At 43.7% G+C, this 16,556-nt stretch overlaps 1 protein-coding gene across 5 annotated transcripts in view; it reads right to left on the reverse strand.

Moving 5' to 3' along the window:
• Nucleotides 1-16,556, reverse strand: part of SGF29 (SAGA complex associated factor 29) — a 30,505-nt gene extending 13,949 nt beyond the window's left edge. The window contains exons 1-4 of one of the 5 annotated variants that reach the window (XM_037134027.2): nucleotides 16,358-16,447; nucleotides 5,870-5,958; nucleotides 3,897-3,977; nucleotides 3,189-3,277 (exon numbers count right to left, since the gene is read on the reverse strand). In XM_037134027.2, coding sequence (XP_036989922.1) covers nucleotides 3,189-3,277; nucleotides 3,897-3,918 — 111 coding nt within the window. In that variant the 5' untranslated portion in view covers nucleotides 3,919-3,977; nucleotides 5,870-5,958; nucleotides 16,358-16,447. Of the gene's footprint in view, nucleotides 1-3,188; nucleotides 3,278-3,896; nucleotides 3,978-5,869; nucleotides 5,959-16,357 lie in introns of those variants that run through there. The other 4 variants (XM_037134030.2, XM_037134028.2, XM_037134025.2 and 1 more) reach the window with 4 other exon arrangements.

The following is a 16,556-nucleotide window of genomic DNA, read 5'->3' on the forward strand; positions in this document are numbered from 1 at the left end:
ATTATTACAGTTGTCCCATTTCCCCCTCTCCATTCCCTTCACTCTGCACATCCCTCCTCCATTCCCCACTTCAGTTCTTGTCCATGTGTCGTAAGTTCTTTAGCTTCTACATTTCCCCTACTATTCTTGCCTTCCCCTCTACTTTCTACCTACCATCTATGCTACTTATTTTCTGTACCTTCTGCCCTCTTCTCCTCCTCCCACTCCCCTGCTGCTAACCCTCCATGTGATCTCCATTTCTATGGTCCCGTTCCTGATCTAGCTGTCCACTTAGTTCACTTTTGTTTAGGTGTGGTTGTTCCTAATTGTGAGTTTGCTGCCCTTTCACTGTTCATACTTTTTTATCTTCTTTTAACATTTCATATAGTAAGGGCTTGGTGATGATGAACTCCTTTAACTTGACCTTATCTGAGAAGCACTTTATCTGCCCTTCCATTCTAAATGAAAGCTTTGCTGGATAGATCAGTCTTGGATGTAGGTGACTTGGATTTCATGACTTGGAATACTTCTTTCCAGCCCCTTCTTGCCTGTAAGGTCTCTTTTGAGAAATCAGCTGACAGTCTGATGGGAACTCCTTTGTAGGTAACTGCCTCCTTCTCTCTTGCTGCTTCTAGGATTCTCTCCTTCATTTTAATCTTGGGTAATGCAATTATGATGTGCCTTGGTGTGTTCCTCCTTGGGTCCAACTTCTTTGGGACTCTCTGTGCTTCCTGGATTTCCTAGAAGTCTATTTCCTTTGCCAGATTGGGGAAGTTCTCCTTTATTTTTTGTTCAATTAAGTTTTCCACTTGTTGCTCTTCCTCTTCCCTTTCTGGCACCCCTATAATTCAGATGTTGGAATGTTAAAGATGTCCTGGAGGCTCCTAAGCCTCTGCTCATTGTTTTGAATTCCTGTTTCTTCATTCTTTTCTGTTTGGTTGTTTCTTTCTTCCTTCTGGTCCACTCCACTGATGTTAGTCCCGGTTTTCTTTCCATCACTGTTGGATCCCTGTGCATTTTCCTTCCTTTCACTTAGTGTAGCCTTCATTTGTTCGTCTAATTTGTGACCAAAATCAACCAGTTCTATGAGCATCCTGATCACCAGTGTTTTGAACCGTGCATCTTCTAGGCTGGCTATCTCTTTGCTGCTTAGAAGTATTGGCTCTGGAGCTTTGAGCTGTTCTTTTGCTTGAGCCATGTTTTGGTCTGTTCGGGCTGTTATGCGTGAGGGGCAGAGCCTTAAGTGTTCACCAGGGTGGGGCAACCTAGTCACTGGGCTGTGATGCTGTATGTGGGGGCAGGGCCGGAGGGGAAGCAATGGCATTTGTTCTGCTCTTTCTCAAATTTTGGTCCCCTCTACCTTTTCCCACAAGCAAATTGGGCCCTTCTGGTGCTGGTTCCTGGGTGGGTGGGCTTGTGTATGTTCTAGGACCCTGTGGGTCTCTCCAACGAACTCTTCTGTGAGGCTGGGAGCCTCTCCTGGCACTTCAACTTCCAAAAATTTTTCCAGTTGATGCTTTCAAGCTTTAATTACCGATGCTGGGGTCCTGGGTAGCACGGTCTGTCTCACTGTCTGTGTTTTCACCTGGTTTTTCTGAGCGTGAATGTGTGACTGCGGTCAGCCAGTCGCCTTGTGCCCTCACTGGGTCTGCCTGTGCCACCCCGCGCCTGGGATCTGCCAACCGCCGCCTGCGTGCCTGGGTTGGTACGACAGCCACTGCTTTTCCCTGCTGTGACCCCTCTCTGCAGGCCGCGGACTGCGCCCCTCTTACTGGTCTGGATGAATGGTTCATTGTTGTTGGACTTTGGTACAGTTCAATTTTCTGTCTGTTTTGGTTGTGCTTTTGTTTATAAAATCTTTGTTGTCCTTAAATTTGGTTGTGCGAGGTGGTACAGTATTTCCACCTATGCCTCCATCTTGGCTGGAAGTCCTTTCTATATGATTATTTATCACAATGTACAGAGTGGTAGATGGAGGGAAATGAGTAATCAAATTAGTTCAACAATATGAAAATGTATGCAATAGCTCTAAGTACAGATTAGTGGTTTCTTTAAGTCTATCTCTACCCCACACTGGCTCCTCCAAATGTCAGGCATATTCATACTGATATTATTGCTGTATCTGGGATATATATGGCACATTAAAAGTAGAGACATGGAAATAAAGACCAAACTGACAGTGACCAGAGGGGAGGGGGAAAATGGGGTGAAGAAGGGGCAGATTTGTTAAGGAACAGGTATAAAGGACCCATGGTCAAAGACAATGGGGTGGAGAAGATTGAATGTGTGCGGGGGGTGTGGGCAGGGGAGAATAATGGGGGAAATGGGGACAACTGTAACTGAACAACAATTGAAATAAAAAAAAAAAACTTAGTATTAAAAAAGTAAATGCTCAAATATGACCATTTTGCTATAAGACAGCCTAGGCCCTTCCAGAGGGTGGCTTATATACTAAAAGATTAACTCATACCCTGACCAGTATGGCTCAGTTGGTTATGGGTAGAGGGTATTCCCCAAGGCAAATGGTCACCAGTTCAATTCCCAGTCAGGGCACATGCTCGGGTAGTGGGCTTAGTCCCCTGTCAGAGTGCATGAGAGAGGCAAATGATGTGTTTCTTTCCCTCTCTTTCTCCCTTCCTTCCTCTATCTCTAAAAATAAATAAATAAAATCTTAAAAAATAAAAAGATTTGCCCTGGCTGGTGTAGCTCAGTGGATTGAGCATGGGCCTACTGAACCAAAGGATCAAGGTTCAATTCAAACCCTACACATTCCAAAAAAGGCGTGGCCTTTGTCCAACTTCTGAGAGAGAATCTCTAAATCCTTGTATTATATTGTCTGATAAGACTTCCTTTGTCCAGGAAAGGGGCATAAGGAAAAGGAGTAAATATTATTGGGTACAGTGCACATTTGTCAAGCAATGGAATGTTCTGAAATTGATCATGGTGATAGTTGTACAACTCTTTGCATATACTAAAAACCAGAGTTACGTACTTTAAATGGGTTACCTGTATAGTTGTTATTAAACAAAGAATCATGAGATCCTCCACATGATAAAGAATCCAACAGAAATGGGAGTCATACCCCCTCCCCTTCAGACATCATCTTGGTTCCTGCATGTCCACTTTCTCTGAACACGACCCCACCCAGCTCTCCACGTCAGCATCACAGCCATGTTCCCCGCCAGGAGTGGAGGGCAGTAGCCTTTTACCTGCGTTTGTTTGATCAGCTGATGGAGCTCTGTGAGAAGTTCTGCAATGCGGGAATCAGCAGACACAAGGGCCATTGTATATGGGTTGCCTGAGATGGAGGGGAACAGAAGAGAACCTCGTTAGTTGCTGTTATGGGTTAAACTGCGTCCTCCAAAAAGATATGTCTCAGTCCTAACCCTTTGGACCTGTGAATGCGACCTTACTTGGCAATAGGGACTTTGAGGATGTAATTAAGATGTATGTCATTATTAGAGTAGGGCCTTAATCCAACATGTCTGGTGTCCCTTAAGAGAAAAGACAGGGACGGACACACATAGAGCAGGCCAGGTGGACAGACACATGCAGAGGGAAGACAGCCATGGGACAGAGGCAGAGACTGGAGTTAGGCAGCTGCAAACCAAGGACCGCCAAGGACTATCGGCCCCACGAGAGGCTGGGACAGAGGCACGGCACAGGGCCTCCTTCTGAGCACCCAAGAAGGAACTCAACCCTGGTTTGGGAACCAAGCCAACCCCTTGATTTGGGAATTCTAGAACTGTGAGAGAATACATTTCTACTAAGAAATGTAGTTTTAAGCTACCCAGTTTGGGATAATTGTTACAGGAGCCCCAGGGAACTAATGTAGTGGCCAGTAGTCCTGAAATTCTACCCCAATCCAATGACGTCTGTATTATTCAACATGTTCGACCAAGTCAAGAAGCACTTACTAGGTCGCTTAGAAAGCAGCATGCCCTAGCCCCGCTCTGCTGACAGACGATTTAAGCATTCTGGCCTCCATTTAAAAAAATCTGTAAAATGGAGATTCAAGTACAATTTTATATAAGGACACTTTCTATGTCACAAAGCACTATTACTTTTTTATGACAGAGGGAAGAGACATTAACCAGTAAAAAATAAAATCTGACTCAAGGAAAGACAAATGTATTAATGAAAGTAAAATGCAATAAAAGGCAATTAGAAAAAGAATAATAAGAGGTAATAAAAGAGTAATTACTATAACTAGGTAAAAATGGACATATGCCTAAAAGTAAAGGTAGGTTGAAAAACAATAAGAGGAATAATTTTAGGGTGCTGAAATTTTGTATGATACCTTATCTTCTTAGACAAGTTATTCAGTTAATACATCTCCTCACCCACGAAGGCCAGAGTCACACTGAACAGAGTAAGCCCCTCCACAATAATAAATTGTGAACTCCATGTATTTAAATACTCGTATCTTAAAATCTATGCTTGTTTATTAAAAAAGTAATATTCAAACTAAGAACAGAGGGGGACTTCCTCAATCAGATACAGGGCATCTATGAACATCCACAACTAAAATCATACTTAACAGTGAAAGACTGGAATCTGCCCCCAACCCCACTAAGATCAGGAACAAGCCAACACTGTTCTGGAGGTTCTAGCCAGGACAAATATGCAATAAAATGAAATAAAATAGTACAGATAGGAAGGGAAGAAGTAAAACTGTATTTGCAGATGACATGACCTTATAATAGAAAACCCTAACCCACTGAACGACTACTAGAACTACTAGAAACGTTAGAGTGGCAAGGTTGCAGGACCCATGACAGGGCTTCCACCCCCATCTCTCCCATGACCTGTTCACCTCTCATCACTGTCTGCCTCACATTTTACATTCTGGCAGTACTGAACTGTTCTGCTTTCGACCATATGCCACGTCATTTCGTATCTCCATGCCTTATGGTCATGCTGTTCCCTCTATCTGGGATGTCCTTCCTACAATCAGATCACCCCCAATACCCTGCCTGATTTAATTACTTATTCTCTAAGACCTGCTTACTACCGAGGCACCTACTACACTAGTCCTACTCTGGGTTAAATTACCTGTGTTCCCACAATACCCTGTGCATCCCTCTACCTCTGTGCCTACCAGATGACATTAAAATTCTTTGTGCGTATTTGTTTCCTCCCCTTTCTCGTCCCATCTCTGAGGGTTAAGAATCACTTTATGTTCTGTACCTAGCACAGAGCTGGCACACAATACCCACCATTCTTCCTTCTACTCCCATTCATTCTTCAACCCAACAGTCTGGCTCTCCCTCAGTCCCCACTGATCTGCTAGTTCCTGGAACCTTCCTCTGCACCGAACACCTGACCAAACACTGCTTATCAAGGCTCTGATGTCTGCAGTTCCAGGTCGTCAATCTCCCCTACTTCTCTAACCACCTGCATAACCTTTCTGCTGTCCTGTTCTTCCACTCCAGTGGAAGAGCACCCCAGGATCCGCTTCTCATTCTCTAAGCACTTCCAAGAGGCCCCCCAGACATCTCACACTTTCCTCCCTGCACGGCTCTGCCTTCTAGATGTGGGTTAATGGTGTCCATCACTGTCAGGCCGGCTTCCCAAGGGGCAATCCCGGAGTCACCGATTCTTCCTCCTTGCTCATCTCCAACTGCCCATCTCCATGATCAATCTCCATTCAAATTCTACTGACTTTGCCTCAGAATTTACCTCAAGTACAGTCCCCTCTCTTCCACCACACCTGCCACTGTCTTAGTTTAGAATCTCATCACTGAGAATCTAAATCTCAATTTAGTCTTTTTCATTGTGGGTGGACACAAAGCCTATTTCTCTTAAGAGGAAAAGACATTTTGAGTAGATAACAGATACACATAGTAAAAAAATATTTAAACGATTCAAGAAGTACAATATCTCTCACCCCTAGAGGCAAACACTGTTGTTTCTTGGGTATTTATTTCTCCAGTGATATCACAGGTGAATACAAGAAAAACCTTTTGTCAATGGTAGCTGCAGAGACAGACAGACAGATAGACAGACACATGAGACTGAGGTTGAAACATTCGGCAAACCAAAGTGAAAAAGCTGACCCACGTATTCTGGGGGGGGCCGGGGGCGGGACGGAGATCATATACCAAACCATGCAGGGCTGAACCTGCAGCCAGCAGGCAGCAGTGCGAAAGGAGGGCCCAGTTTCTGAAGAGACATTTCTAGACCCTCTAACACTCAGCCCTACACCAATTACTGGGTTCCCCACACATGTAAATGGTGACTTGTGACTTTTAACATGCTTTCGTCTCCCCTCATTTCTGTCCAATGTGAATAAGTCTGAAGTGCTGAGAATGAGTTACAGGATTCTGGAGGATCACTTGGACTACTGGGTAGTGCCCTGCCCAGGAGAACCATCTCATTTTTTGACTTTACAACAAACTACTAAACTACTGCTATTTCCAGATCTGGTGAGTTATGACTTTAATTTTCTTAGAAAGCACATCATAAGTAGAGGCAAAGTTTTCTCAGACTCTCTACTCTGACAATGCCATGTCTACTGGTGCAAAGCCAAGTAGGAACGAGGGGCCAATGTAGGCAATGAGGTACTGGGGACTGGATCGACACCTGACCCGAAGCACACCCAACAGAAAGGCCAAGCAGCTCCCAGATGGCAAGACAGCTTCCAGCCCAAGCTGCCTATTAGCAGAGTCCAGGTTCCCAGGTTGATCTTATCACTATTCTTAAACCATGAGAGGCCAACATTTCCTGCAAGATTTCAGGCATTCAGCCAAGGGTTAATGCTCTAAACTATTTTGTTTTCTCTTTCTAGTGACTTAGAAGGCCAAACCATCTATTTCCACCCAGAGAGGAAACCATTGTTCTGATTTTTTTTCTTTTTCTTTTAAATATATTTTATTGATTATGCCATTACAGTTGTTCTATTCCCCCCTTTATTCCCCTCCACCCTGCAAACCCCCTCCCCCACCATTCCCCTCTTTAGTTTATGACCACGTGTCTCAAGTTCTTTAGATTCTATATTTTCCCTACTATTCTTGCCCTGCCCCCTATTTTCTACCTACCATCTATGCTACTTATTTTCTGTACCTTCTCCCCCCTTCTCCTTCTCTCACTCCCCTGTTGCTAACCCTCCATGTGATTTTCATTTCTATGGTTTGCTCCTGATCTAGCTGTCCTCTTAGTTTGCTTTTGTTTTAGGTGTGGTTGTTCATAACTGTGAGTTTGCCGTCCTTTCACTGTTCATCTTTTTTATCTTCTTTTTCTTAGATAAGCCCCTTTAACATTTCATATAATAAAGGCTTGGTGGTGATGACCTCCTTGAATTTGACCTTATCTGAGAAGCACTTTATCTGACCTTCCATTCTAAATGAAAGCTTCGCTAGACAGAGCAATCTTGGATGTAGGTCCTCACTTTTTATGACTTGGAATACTTCTTACCAGCCCCTTCTTGCCTGTAAGGTCTCTTTAGAGAAATCCGCTGAGAGTCTGATGGGAACTCCTTTGTAGGTGACTGTCCCTTTATCTCTTGCTGCTTCTAGGATTCTCTCCTTCACTTTAATCTTGGCTAATGTAATTATGATGTGCCTTGGTGTGTTCCTTCTTGGGTCCAACTTCTTTGGGACTCTCTGAGCTTCCTGGATTTCCTCGAAGTCTACTTCCTTTGCCAGATTGGGGAAGTTCTCCTTTATTATTTGTTCGAATAAGTGTTCCACTCGTGGGTGTTCCTCTTCCCCTTCTGGTACCCCTATAATTCGGATGTTGGAACGTTTAAAGATGTCCTGGAGGTTCCTAAGCCTCTCCTCCTTGTTTTGAATTCTTGTTTCTTCATCCTTTTCTGTTTGGTCACTTTTTTCCTCCTTCTGGTCCACTCCTTTGATATGAGTCCCAGTTTCCTTTTCATTACTATTGGTTTCCTGTGCATTTCCATTCATTTCAATTAGTTTAGCCTTCATATGTTCCTCTAATTTGTGACTAAAATCAACCAGTTCTGTGAGCATCCTGAGCACCAGTGGTTTGAACTGTGCACCTGAAAGTTTAGCTATTTCTTCATCGCTTAGATTTATCAGCTCAGGGGCTCTGAGTTGTTCTTGAGCTATGTTTTGCTCTGTTCGAGCCTGTTATGTATGAGGGCGGAGCCTTAGGTGTTCACCAGGGCAGGGCCACCCAGGTCGATGGTTTGTGATGCTGTATGTGGGGGCGGCGTCAGAGAGGGACAATAGTGGTCCCCTCTGCTGCTTCCCAATGCTGGGGCCTGTGCGGTTCATCTCACTGCTTGCCTCCTTCATTGATTTATCTGCGTGCGAATGCGTGACCTTGGTCAGCCCTCAGTGCGTCTGCCACTGCTACTCCACACCTGGGATCCGCCCACAGCTGCCTGCTGCGCCCGGGTTGCACGCCGGGGTTGGTCCGGTGGATCTTTCCTGCCTGACCCCGCTCTGCTGCTGGCTCTGCTCCTCTTACCGGTTTGGCTGAAGGGTTTGTTGTTGTCAGACTTCCATATAGTTCAATTTTCTGTGGTTTGGCTGCTTTTTTGTTGCTAAAACTTTGTTGTTTTTAAACTTGGTTGTGCAAGAAGGCACAGTGTTTCCACCTACACCTCCATCTTGGCGGAAGTCCTGATATTTTTCTTTTTAAAACTTCTACTTATTTATTTTCAGCCAGAAGGGAAGGGAGGGAGAAAAAGAGGGGGAGAAACACTAGTGTGCAGTTGCCTTTCATGTGCCCCCTACTGGGGACCTGGTTTGCAACCCAGGCATGTACCCTGACTGGTAATTGAACTGTCAACCCTTTGCTTTGCAGGCCCACGCTCAATCCACTGAGCCACACCAGCCAGGGTTGTTGTGATATTTTTCACTACAGATTAGTTATGCCTGTTCTAGAACTTCATATAAATGTAACCATGCCATCCAATTATTTAGTGCCTGGATTCTTCCACTTAACATGTTTTTGAGATTCATCTATGTTGTATGCATCAGGAACTGGTTCCTTTCTACTGCCAAGGAGCATTCTATTGTATGAACAAACTAGTTTGTTTAACCAGTTCTTTAAATGGTGCCTGGGCTCTTATCAGTTTTGGGCCATTATATATGAAATGGTTCTGAGCAGTTATATGAGTCATTTTTGAGGCAGATGTTCATTTTTCTTGAATAAATACATAGGTCTGGCCCTGGCTGGTATGGCTCAGTGGATTGAGCATGGGCCTGGAAACCAAAGCGTCGCTGGTTTAATTCCTAGTCAGGGCACATGGGTTGCGGGCCAGGTCCTCAGTAGGGGGGCACATAACAGGCAACCACACATTGATGTTTCTCCCCCTCTCTCCTCCCTTCTCTCTGAAATTAAATTAATAAAATCTTTTAAAAAGTACTTAGGTCTGAGGTATATATTTAGTTTTATAAGAAACTAAGTAGTTGTACTATTTTCCACTCCCAGCAACAATGTATGAATTTCCACTTGCTCTATATTCTTGCTAACATACAGTGTTGTCATTTTTATTTAGTTTAAACAATTTTAGCCATCCTAACCAGTGTAAAGTAGTATTTCATTGTAGTTTTAATGTATACTTCTCTGGTGACTAATGAGGTGAAGCACCTCTATAGTGCTTATTTGGCTTCCTTTATGGCATATCTGTCCAGGTCTTTGGCCTCTTTTTTAATTAAGCTGTCTTTTTATTACTGATATTTCAGAGTTAGTTATATATTCTGGATGTAAGTCTTTTGTCAAATGTGAATTTTTAAAATTATTTCCCCTAGTCTGTGCCTTGCCTATTCATCTTAGTGGTGTCTTTTGATTAACATTTTTATTTATTTATTTATTTATTTGAAACTGGTATTTCTTTAAAAAAAGTATTTGAGAGAGAGAGAGAGAGGAAGGGGGGAGAGAGAACAGGGGTGGGGGAGAGAGAGAGAGAGAGATACAGATAGACAGACAGACAGAGACAATGACTTGTTATTCCACTCATCTATGGATTCAGTGGTTGATTCTTGTATATGTCCTGATGGGAGATGGACCCTGCAACCTTGGTGCATCGGGAGAAGGCTCCAACCAACTGAGCAGGCCAGACAGGGCTAATTCACTCTTTAAAGGGTTCAATTCAGTGGGTTTTTTTTTAAAGTATATTCACAAAATTATGTAACCATCACCACTATCTTATGGTATTTTCATCATCCCGAGAAAAAACTTTGTACCCATCAGCAGTCATTCCTCATTTCCTCTGCCCCTCAATCACTGGCAACCATTATTGTACTCTCCATCTCTATGGTTTTGCCTATTCTAGACAGTTCATATATACTATATGCAGAATTCTGTGACTACCTTTTTTCACTTCGCATAATGTGTTCAAGGTTCATCCATGTTGTGGAATGTATCAGCACTTCATTCCTCTTACAGATGAATAAAATTCCACTGTATGGATATATATGCCACTTTGCTTATCCATTCATTAGTTTACAGATGTTGGGAACCGCCCTGCCTGGCTTCAGAAGCTGTAACCCCCCAGGGTTAAGGCTGGGTGAGACCTTGGGCCCATAAGCCACTAAGGAGACAAAGCTTATCTCCCTGGCAGGGGCGCTGCCTCTGCCCCCTTTACTTCACTCTGCTTGGCGCCCAGTGCATGACTGGTTAGCCAATGACGGGTAAGATTCCTCAAGGGAGGGATGACCTAAGATGGTCATAGGGGGCCCTCAGGGAAGGACTTGGGGGGCTACAGCAAAAGGGGGTAATGGACCCTCGCCCCTTGGCTTTGACATAGTCTGAGCCCTCATTCTGTCTGCAATAAGTCGCCTAATCTCTTGGCTGCCTTACTTCCCCTGCCTGACTTAAGCCTGAAATAGTGAGAGGGTGATGCTGCCCTGTGCTGGAAAGGGCGGGTTCTCTGGGGTGATCAGACCTAGGAAAGAATATGTAAAATCCTGTGAAAACTACTTTGCTAATAATGCTCTCAATTTTCTGATAAGGGCCTGAGCAGGAAATGAGTTTGTTTCCCAAAGTTTTGTAGCCCTTTAGCTAACAGACCCTGACTCAGAATGAGTCCTGGTAGTTCTTAGTGTGTTATCTATTGTTTGATCCTTACTGCCTGACAATGACTGATGAGCTTTACCTGTATTCCTGTGCAAACTGAACCCCATAAAAGCCCACTGAGAAAAAGGCTCTTGGTCCTTCGCCTTTAAGAGATTGACCACCTTTCCTCCCCAAGCAGATCATGTCTTGGTAGACTTATTCTCATCCATGGAGGCTGGTGCAGGGCCAGGGGGCAGGGCCCTTCAGGCAGAGCCCCACCCCACAGATGGACATCTGGGCAAAACTACTTTTGTACAAAGATTTGGAACTCCTTCTCTGTGGCTATCTTTTTTCCAAAACACACCTTTGTCATACTGCCCGCAAGGCATTAAAACCGACAACAAACAAACAGGAAACTCACCAATGTCATTTCCTTCTTCTGGGTGTCCTGCTCAGTCACTGCCTGTTCTGATTACTCTCCAGTGCCTTCAAACAGTGGGGTTTTCACCCAATATCTCATGCAGAGTTTATACTCAGTATTTGCAGGAAAGCTGGCCTGATGTCATTACTGGAGCAACCTGAGCATCTTGCCTGGCACCTTTTCTCCATTTTGGCAACGGCACTATAATTCCCTTTTGGGAAATTGTCCCTTACCTTGGCTCCAAGGAGGGGTATACTAATAATTTTGGATTGTATTCTGGACATTGTGAATGATGTAGTATAGACTCTGGATTCTGTTATGTTTTCCTTAAGAGCACTATTTTTTTTTTTTTTTGAAGCAAGCAAATGCAAGTATTACATTCTCCCTGACCACCAGGACTAGTTCAGGAAGAAATATGTGGCCAAAGTCTGGCTAAAATCAATTTCGGATCTTTTGCTGGAGCTATGTGCAAAGAGATACCCTCTTTCAGTTGCTGGTTAAGAGAGTAGCACGAAAGCCTGGAACTGCTAGAGGCTTTTGCCTGCCTAAGAGAGAAACCAACATGGAGGAAAGCAGAGCTGAAAGACAGAAAATACTCATGACATAGTTTAGTCTTCTGGAGATAGCCATGTCTGAAGCTGATATACCCAGGACTCTTCAGTTAGAGTCAATAAATACCTCTTTTCACCTAGGCTGGTGTTTGGGTTAGCTTTTTCCTACGTGCAACTGAGAAGTTTGACTACTAAGAGGTACAAAGGTTGCAGCATGAAAGCATATATTAATTGCTAAACGCCCTGCCGAAAACAGTACCCTGGTTCCTATTAGCAGCCTAGGTCTCATACAAATCCAAACATCCTATAATTAACAGTCTAAAATTAATTCCACAGGGCTTAAGACAACAGCAGCTTTGTTCTGAATCAAGGGGAAGCAAGGCATCTAAAACCCTACACTCAGATCCCATACCATCAATCCAGCCACCATCAATAAGCATCTACATTCATCACTCGGGTTTTTAAAAAGTAAAGGAGAAAATGACACTCGTTTCCCCTAGTACCTACCATGCTTCTTACTGGAGCTTACACAAGTGATTCACATTTAAACCTTATAGCAATTCTGCCCTGGCCAGGTAGCTCAGTCAGTTAGCATGCAGTCCCAGCACGCCAAGGTTGCAGGTTTGATCCCAAGTCAGGGCATACATTAAGACTCAACCAATGAATGAATGAAAGAATGGAACAACAAATCAATGTATGTATCTCTCAAATAAATAAGTAAATAAATAAATAAATAAATAAATACCTTATAGCAATTCCATACACACATCCTTTTTGTATCTGGGAAAACTGAAGTTCAGATAGGTTAAGTGATACTAGGTAACTCATGAAATACTGGTATTTAAGCTGGGATTCCACAACTGGAAACTCTAAAATCTATGCTCTTCCTTTCAATTCCCAATTTGTTTGTTTTAAAGATTTTATTTATTTAATTTAGAAAGAGGGGAAGGGAGGGGGAAAGAGAGGGAGAGATACATTAATGTGTGGTTCTTTTCATGCTCTGACTGGGCCCACAACCCAGGCACATGCCCTGACCAGGAATGGAACTGGCCACCCTTTGGTTTGCAGGCTGGGGCTCAATCCACTGAGTCACACCAGCCAGGGCCAGTTCCAAGTTTTGTCACAACTTCATATACTCAATAGCAAAAGAGATCAAGGATATAGTGAGCAAATAGAAGCATCTGTCTACAATAAACTGTCAATTATCTATTAGGTTATTAGATTACACTGATGGTGATTTATTGTGGCACCTAAAAAAAAAGAGGTAGAAAAATAAAAGTAATAATGACAGCTATTCCTTACTAAGTATCTACCACATGCTAAGCACTTTTATGTGTATTATCCTATGTAACCCTCCTAACAATCCTGCAAAGTACGTACTATTCATTTAGTACTATGGAAGCTTGCATCTTGGAGAAATGAATGACTTTATCAAGGTAATGCAAGTAAAAAGTGGTGGAAGTGGGATTCAAATCCAGAGTTGTCTGACTGTACAACCGAAGTCTCGAGGACTCAAACTGCCCTTATCATCAACACCCAACTCTTTGGTTTATGTTCACCATACTACCTTCTACTCCATGGATATAGTAAATATAAATCCTGACTGACAGAAAATATTTTTTTCCAATGCAGATGATTCATCAAAAATTTAAATGAGATTCTCTTTTCAAACTTTTGTAAGAATCTTTGTATACAAATTTGGAAATCAGGAAAAAAACAAAACAAAACAAGGCCTGTGACTATCACATGCCTCAGCTGACAGCTCCAGAAACTTAGTCACTAAAAAACCTATGGACTGACAGTGGCTTGAGTGCGGGCCTGTGAATAAACGAGTTGCTGGTTCGATTCCCAGTCAGGGCACATGCCTGGGTTGCAGGCCAGGTCCTCAGTAGGGGGCACATGAGATGCAACCACACATTGATGTTTCTCTACCTCTCTTTCTCCTTCTCTTCCTCTCTCTAAAAATAATTAAATAAAATCTTTTAAGAAAACATCCAAAATCTATGGATTGAGCCCTGGCTGGTGTGGCTGGCTCAGTGGATTGAGTGCTGGCCTTCAAACCAAAGGGTCACTGGTTTGATTCCTGGTCATCGCATGTGCCTGGGCTGCAGGCCAGGTCCCCAGTGGGATGTGCAACAGGCAACCACACACTGATGCTTCTCTTCCCTCTCTTTCTCCTTACCTTCCCCTCTCTCAAAAAACAAATAAACAAAATCTTAAAACAAACAAAAAACTAATGCCTGAAATGCCCTTTAATCCTTCCTCTTCTTCCCCTCTGGATTTGCAAATTTACTCATCTTTTAGGGCCCAAATCAAATGGCAGCAATGTTAACACTTTTACAGCAGTATTTGCCAACTTTTTCATACCATGGTACACAGAGAACATAAAAATATTTGTATGGTACACGGGGGTAAAGAACAAAGCTGCTTACGGCTTCCCAGGCTCCTCTCATCTGCCTCAATGCCAAGGGCAATCAAAACTTCCAAAGCAGCCCTGGCTCATGTGGCTCAGCGGATTGAGCTCCAGCCTATGAACCAAAAAGTCGCTGGTTTGATTCCCAGTCAGGGGATATCCCTGGGTTGCAGGCCAGATCCCAAGTTGGGGGCGCGCATGAGGCAACTGACATATCTCTCACACATCTGATGTTTCTCTCCCTCTCTTTCTCCCTCCCTTCCTCTTTCTCTAAAAATAAATAAAATATTTCAAACAAAATTCCAAAGCACCATACACAAACTTTCATTCTTGCACTTGTCACATTTACACTGAAAAAGACTGTTTCACTTGCTTGTCTCTTCTGCCAGACTCTGAGCTCTCAGCAGAGTGGGATGCAGTTTTACTTATTTTCTATTTCCAGCAACTAGCACAGGACCTGTCACCTACTAAGTCCTCAAAACAGAGTGCTGAACTGAATCCTGCAAACCTCCTAACACAGTCTTTCAAATTATAAACACAGCAACAATTCTGAAGCTGGGCTATTCAATATCTTCTTCCTAAATCCATAAAAAAAAATTTGCTGTTACTAACATATTCTAAGAGGAATTATCTACTTCCACCTCTAGAAAAGAGGTACTTCCCCTTTATAAATTCACTCATTGAACGGTATTTATCAAGTACCTACTTAATGGCAAGTATGTGGGATAGCAGTGAGACAGTCTCCGCCTTGCTTTTAGGAAACTAGAAAGATACACAGACATTAAACAGTTCCATACTTACCTGTAGGGGAAATAAACACTCTTTAAAAGGGACAAATAGAACAGAATACCGATAAATAGATAAATCTCAATAATGACAGAGTGTCAAAGAACTGAAAACACAAATTCTCAGGCAAAAAAGACTAACCAAGTGCCAAAGAGAATATCTACAATTAAACACCCAGTAGTGAAACGTCAAAGCTTCAGGGATATGAAGCTTTGTGCTAACAGATTGATGGAGGATGAGGAGAGAGGAGAAGCAAAAGACACCAAGGGTAACTCTGGGTGTCTGGCCTGAGAAACAGGAAGAACGAGAAGACTGAGGAAGGTGAAGGGTAAAACTCAAAATGTCAAGTCATTTAAGAGATGCACTGTGAGAGCTGGATATACAATAATAAAAGCCTGGAGTTCAAGAAAGAGGTTTGAAAATGGGAACATGAAAGTTGTCACAACAGATGACAACAGATGGTATTTATATTTAAAACCTTGAAGTACATAACTCCTAGGAAGTGAAAGCAGGGAAGAGATTAGTATGAGGCCTTGGGCTAGTACAACCTTAAAGGAAGAGGGGCAAGAACCAGCAGTGGAGAGGCCAGAAAGAGCTGAGGCTAAGGGCGAGAATGTTCTCCACGGCAAATGAACAACGTGTTTCAAGAAGGAGCAGTGATCATCAAACAGTAAATTTGGGGACCTGGAGTTCACTGGTTGCTCTGACAAAGACCTATTTCAGTGGAGTGGTGTGGTCCAAGGCTTGGCTGGACTGGGGCCCAAAGAGACTTGTTGGAGAAAAGGTACTGATGAGTACACTGAAGCTTTGGTTGCAAATGGGGGTAGAGTTGAGAAGAAGTAACTGGAGGGCATCTATGAGGGAGAATGAGGTTGTTCTGTTAACAGGGGCACATCTTGAGAATATAATAAAAACTGTCACAGTTCAGAGCCCATCCTCTACCCTCGTGTTCTCGCACTTGGACTGAATACCCCACCTTCGCCGGCCTCCGCAGTAACCTCCGCAGGTGGCTGCTGCTCACCCAAGCTTGCGAAACCTACCGGCGCACGCGCGCGTAGACCCTAAAGGCTCGCGCGGGCCCTCCTTCCCTGAGCCCCGCCTCTCCACAGGGAGACGGGTGCGCGCGCACCGCCTTTTTCAGGGATGGGGGAATGGGGACGTAGTAGGAGGACCCTAGCCGCTCCGCTCCCGCCATTCCCCCAGGGTCTCACAAAGTGACCCATCCCCACCTACCAATCCACAGGCTGGACAAGCTCGTTGCGCTGGAAACGGGGACGGCGGGCGTCGGCTCGCCTTTCGAACGCTTTTCAAAGCCTGTGGATAACAATGCGCTTGCTTTCGAAGATTCGCGGCACATGGAAGACCGCGCTTTCTCTCATTTACAAGCTGAGTTGCTCCGCGGACTCAGCTCATAAATGGGCCCCCCTGTACG

Source organism: Artibeus jamaicensis, unplaced genomic scaffold (assembly GCF_021234435.1).
Source record: "Artibeus jamaicensis isolate MK-2021 breed Jamaican fruit bat unplaced genomic scaffold, CSHL_Jam_final contig_700, whole genome shotgun sequence".
NCBI classification, from domain to species: Eukaryota; Metazoa; Chordata; class Mammalia; order Chiroptera; family Phyllostomidae; genus Artibeus; species Artibeus jamaicensis.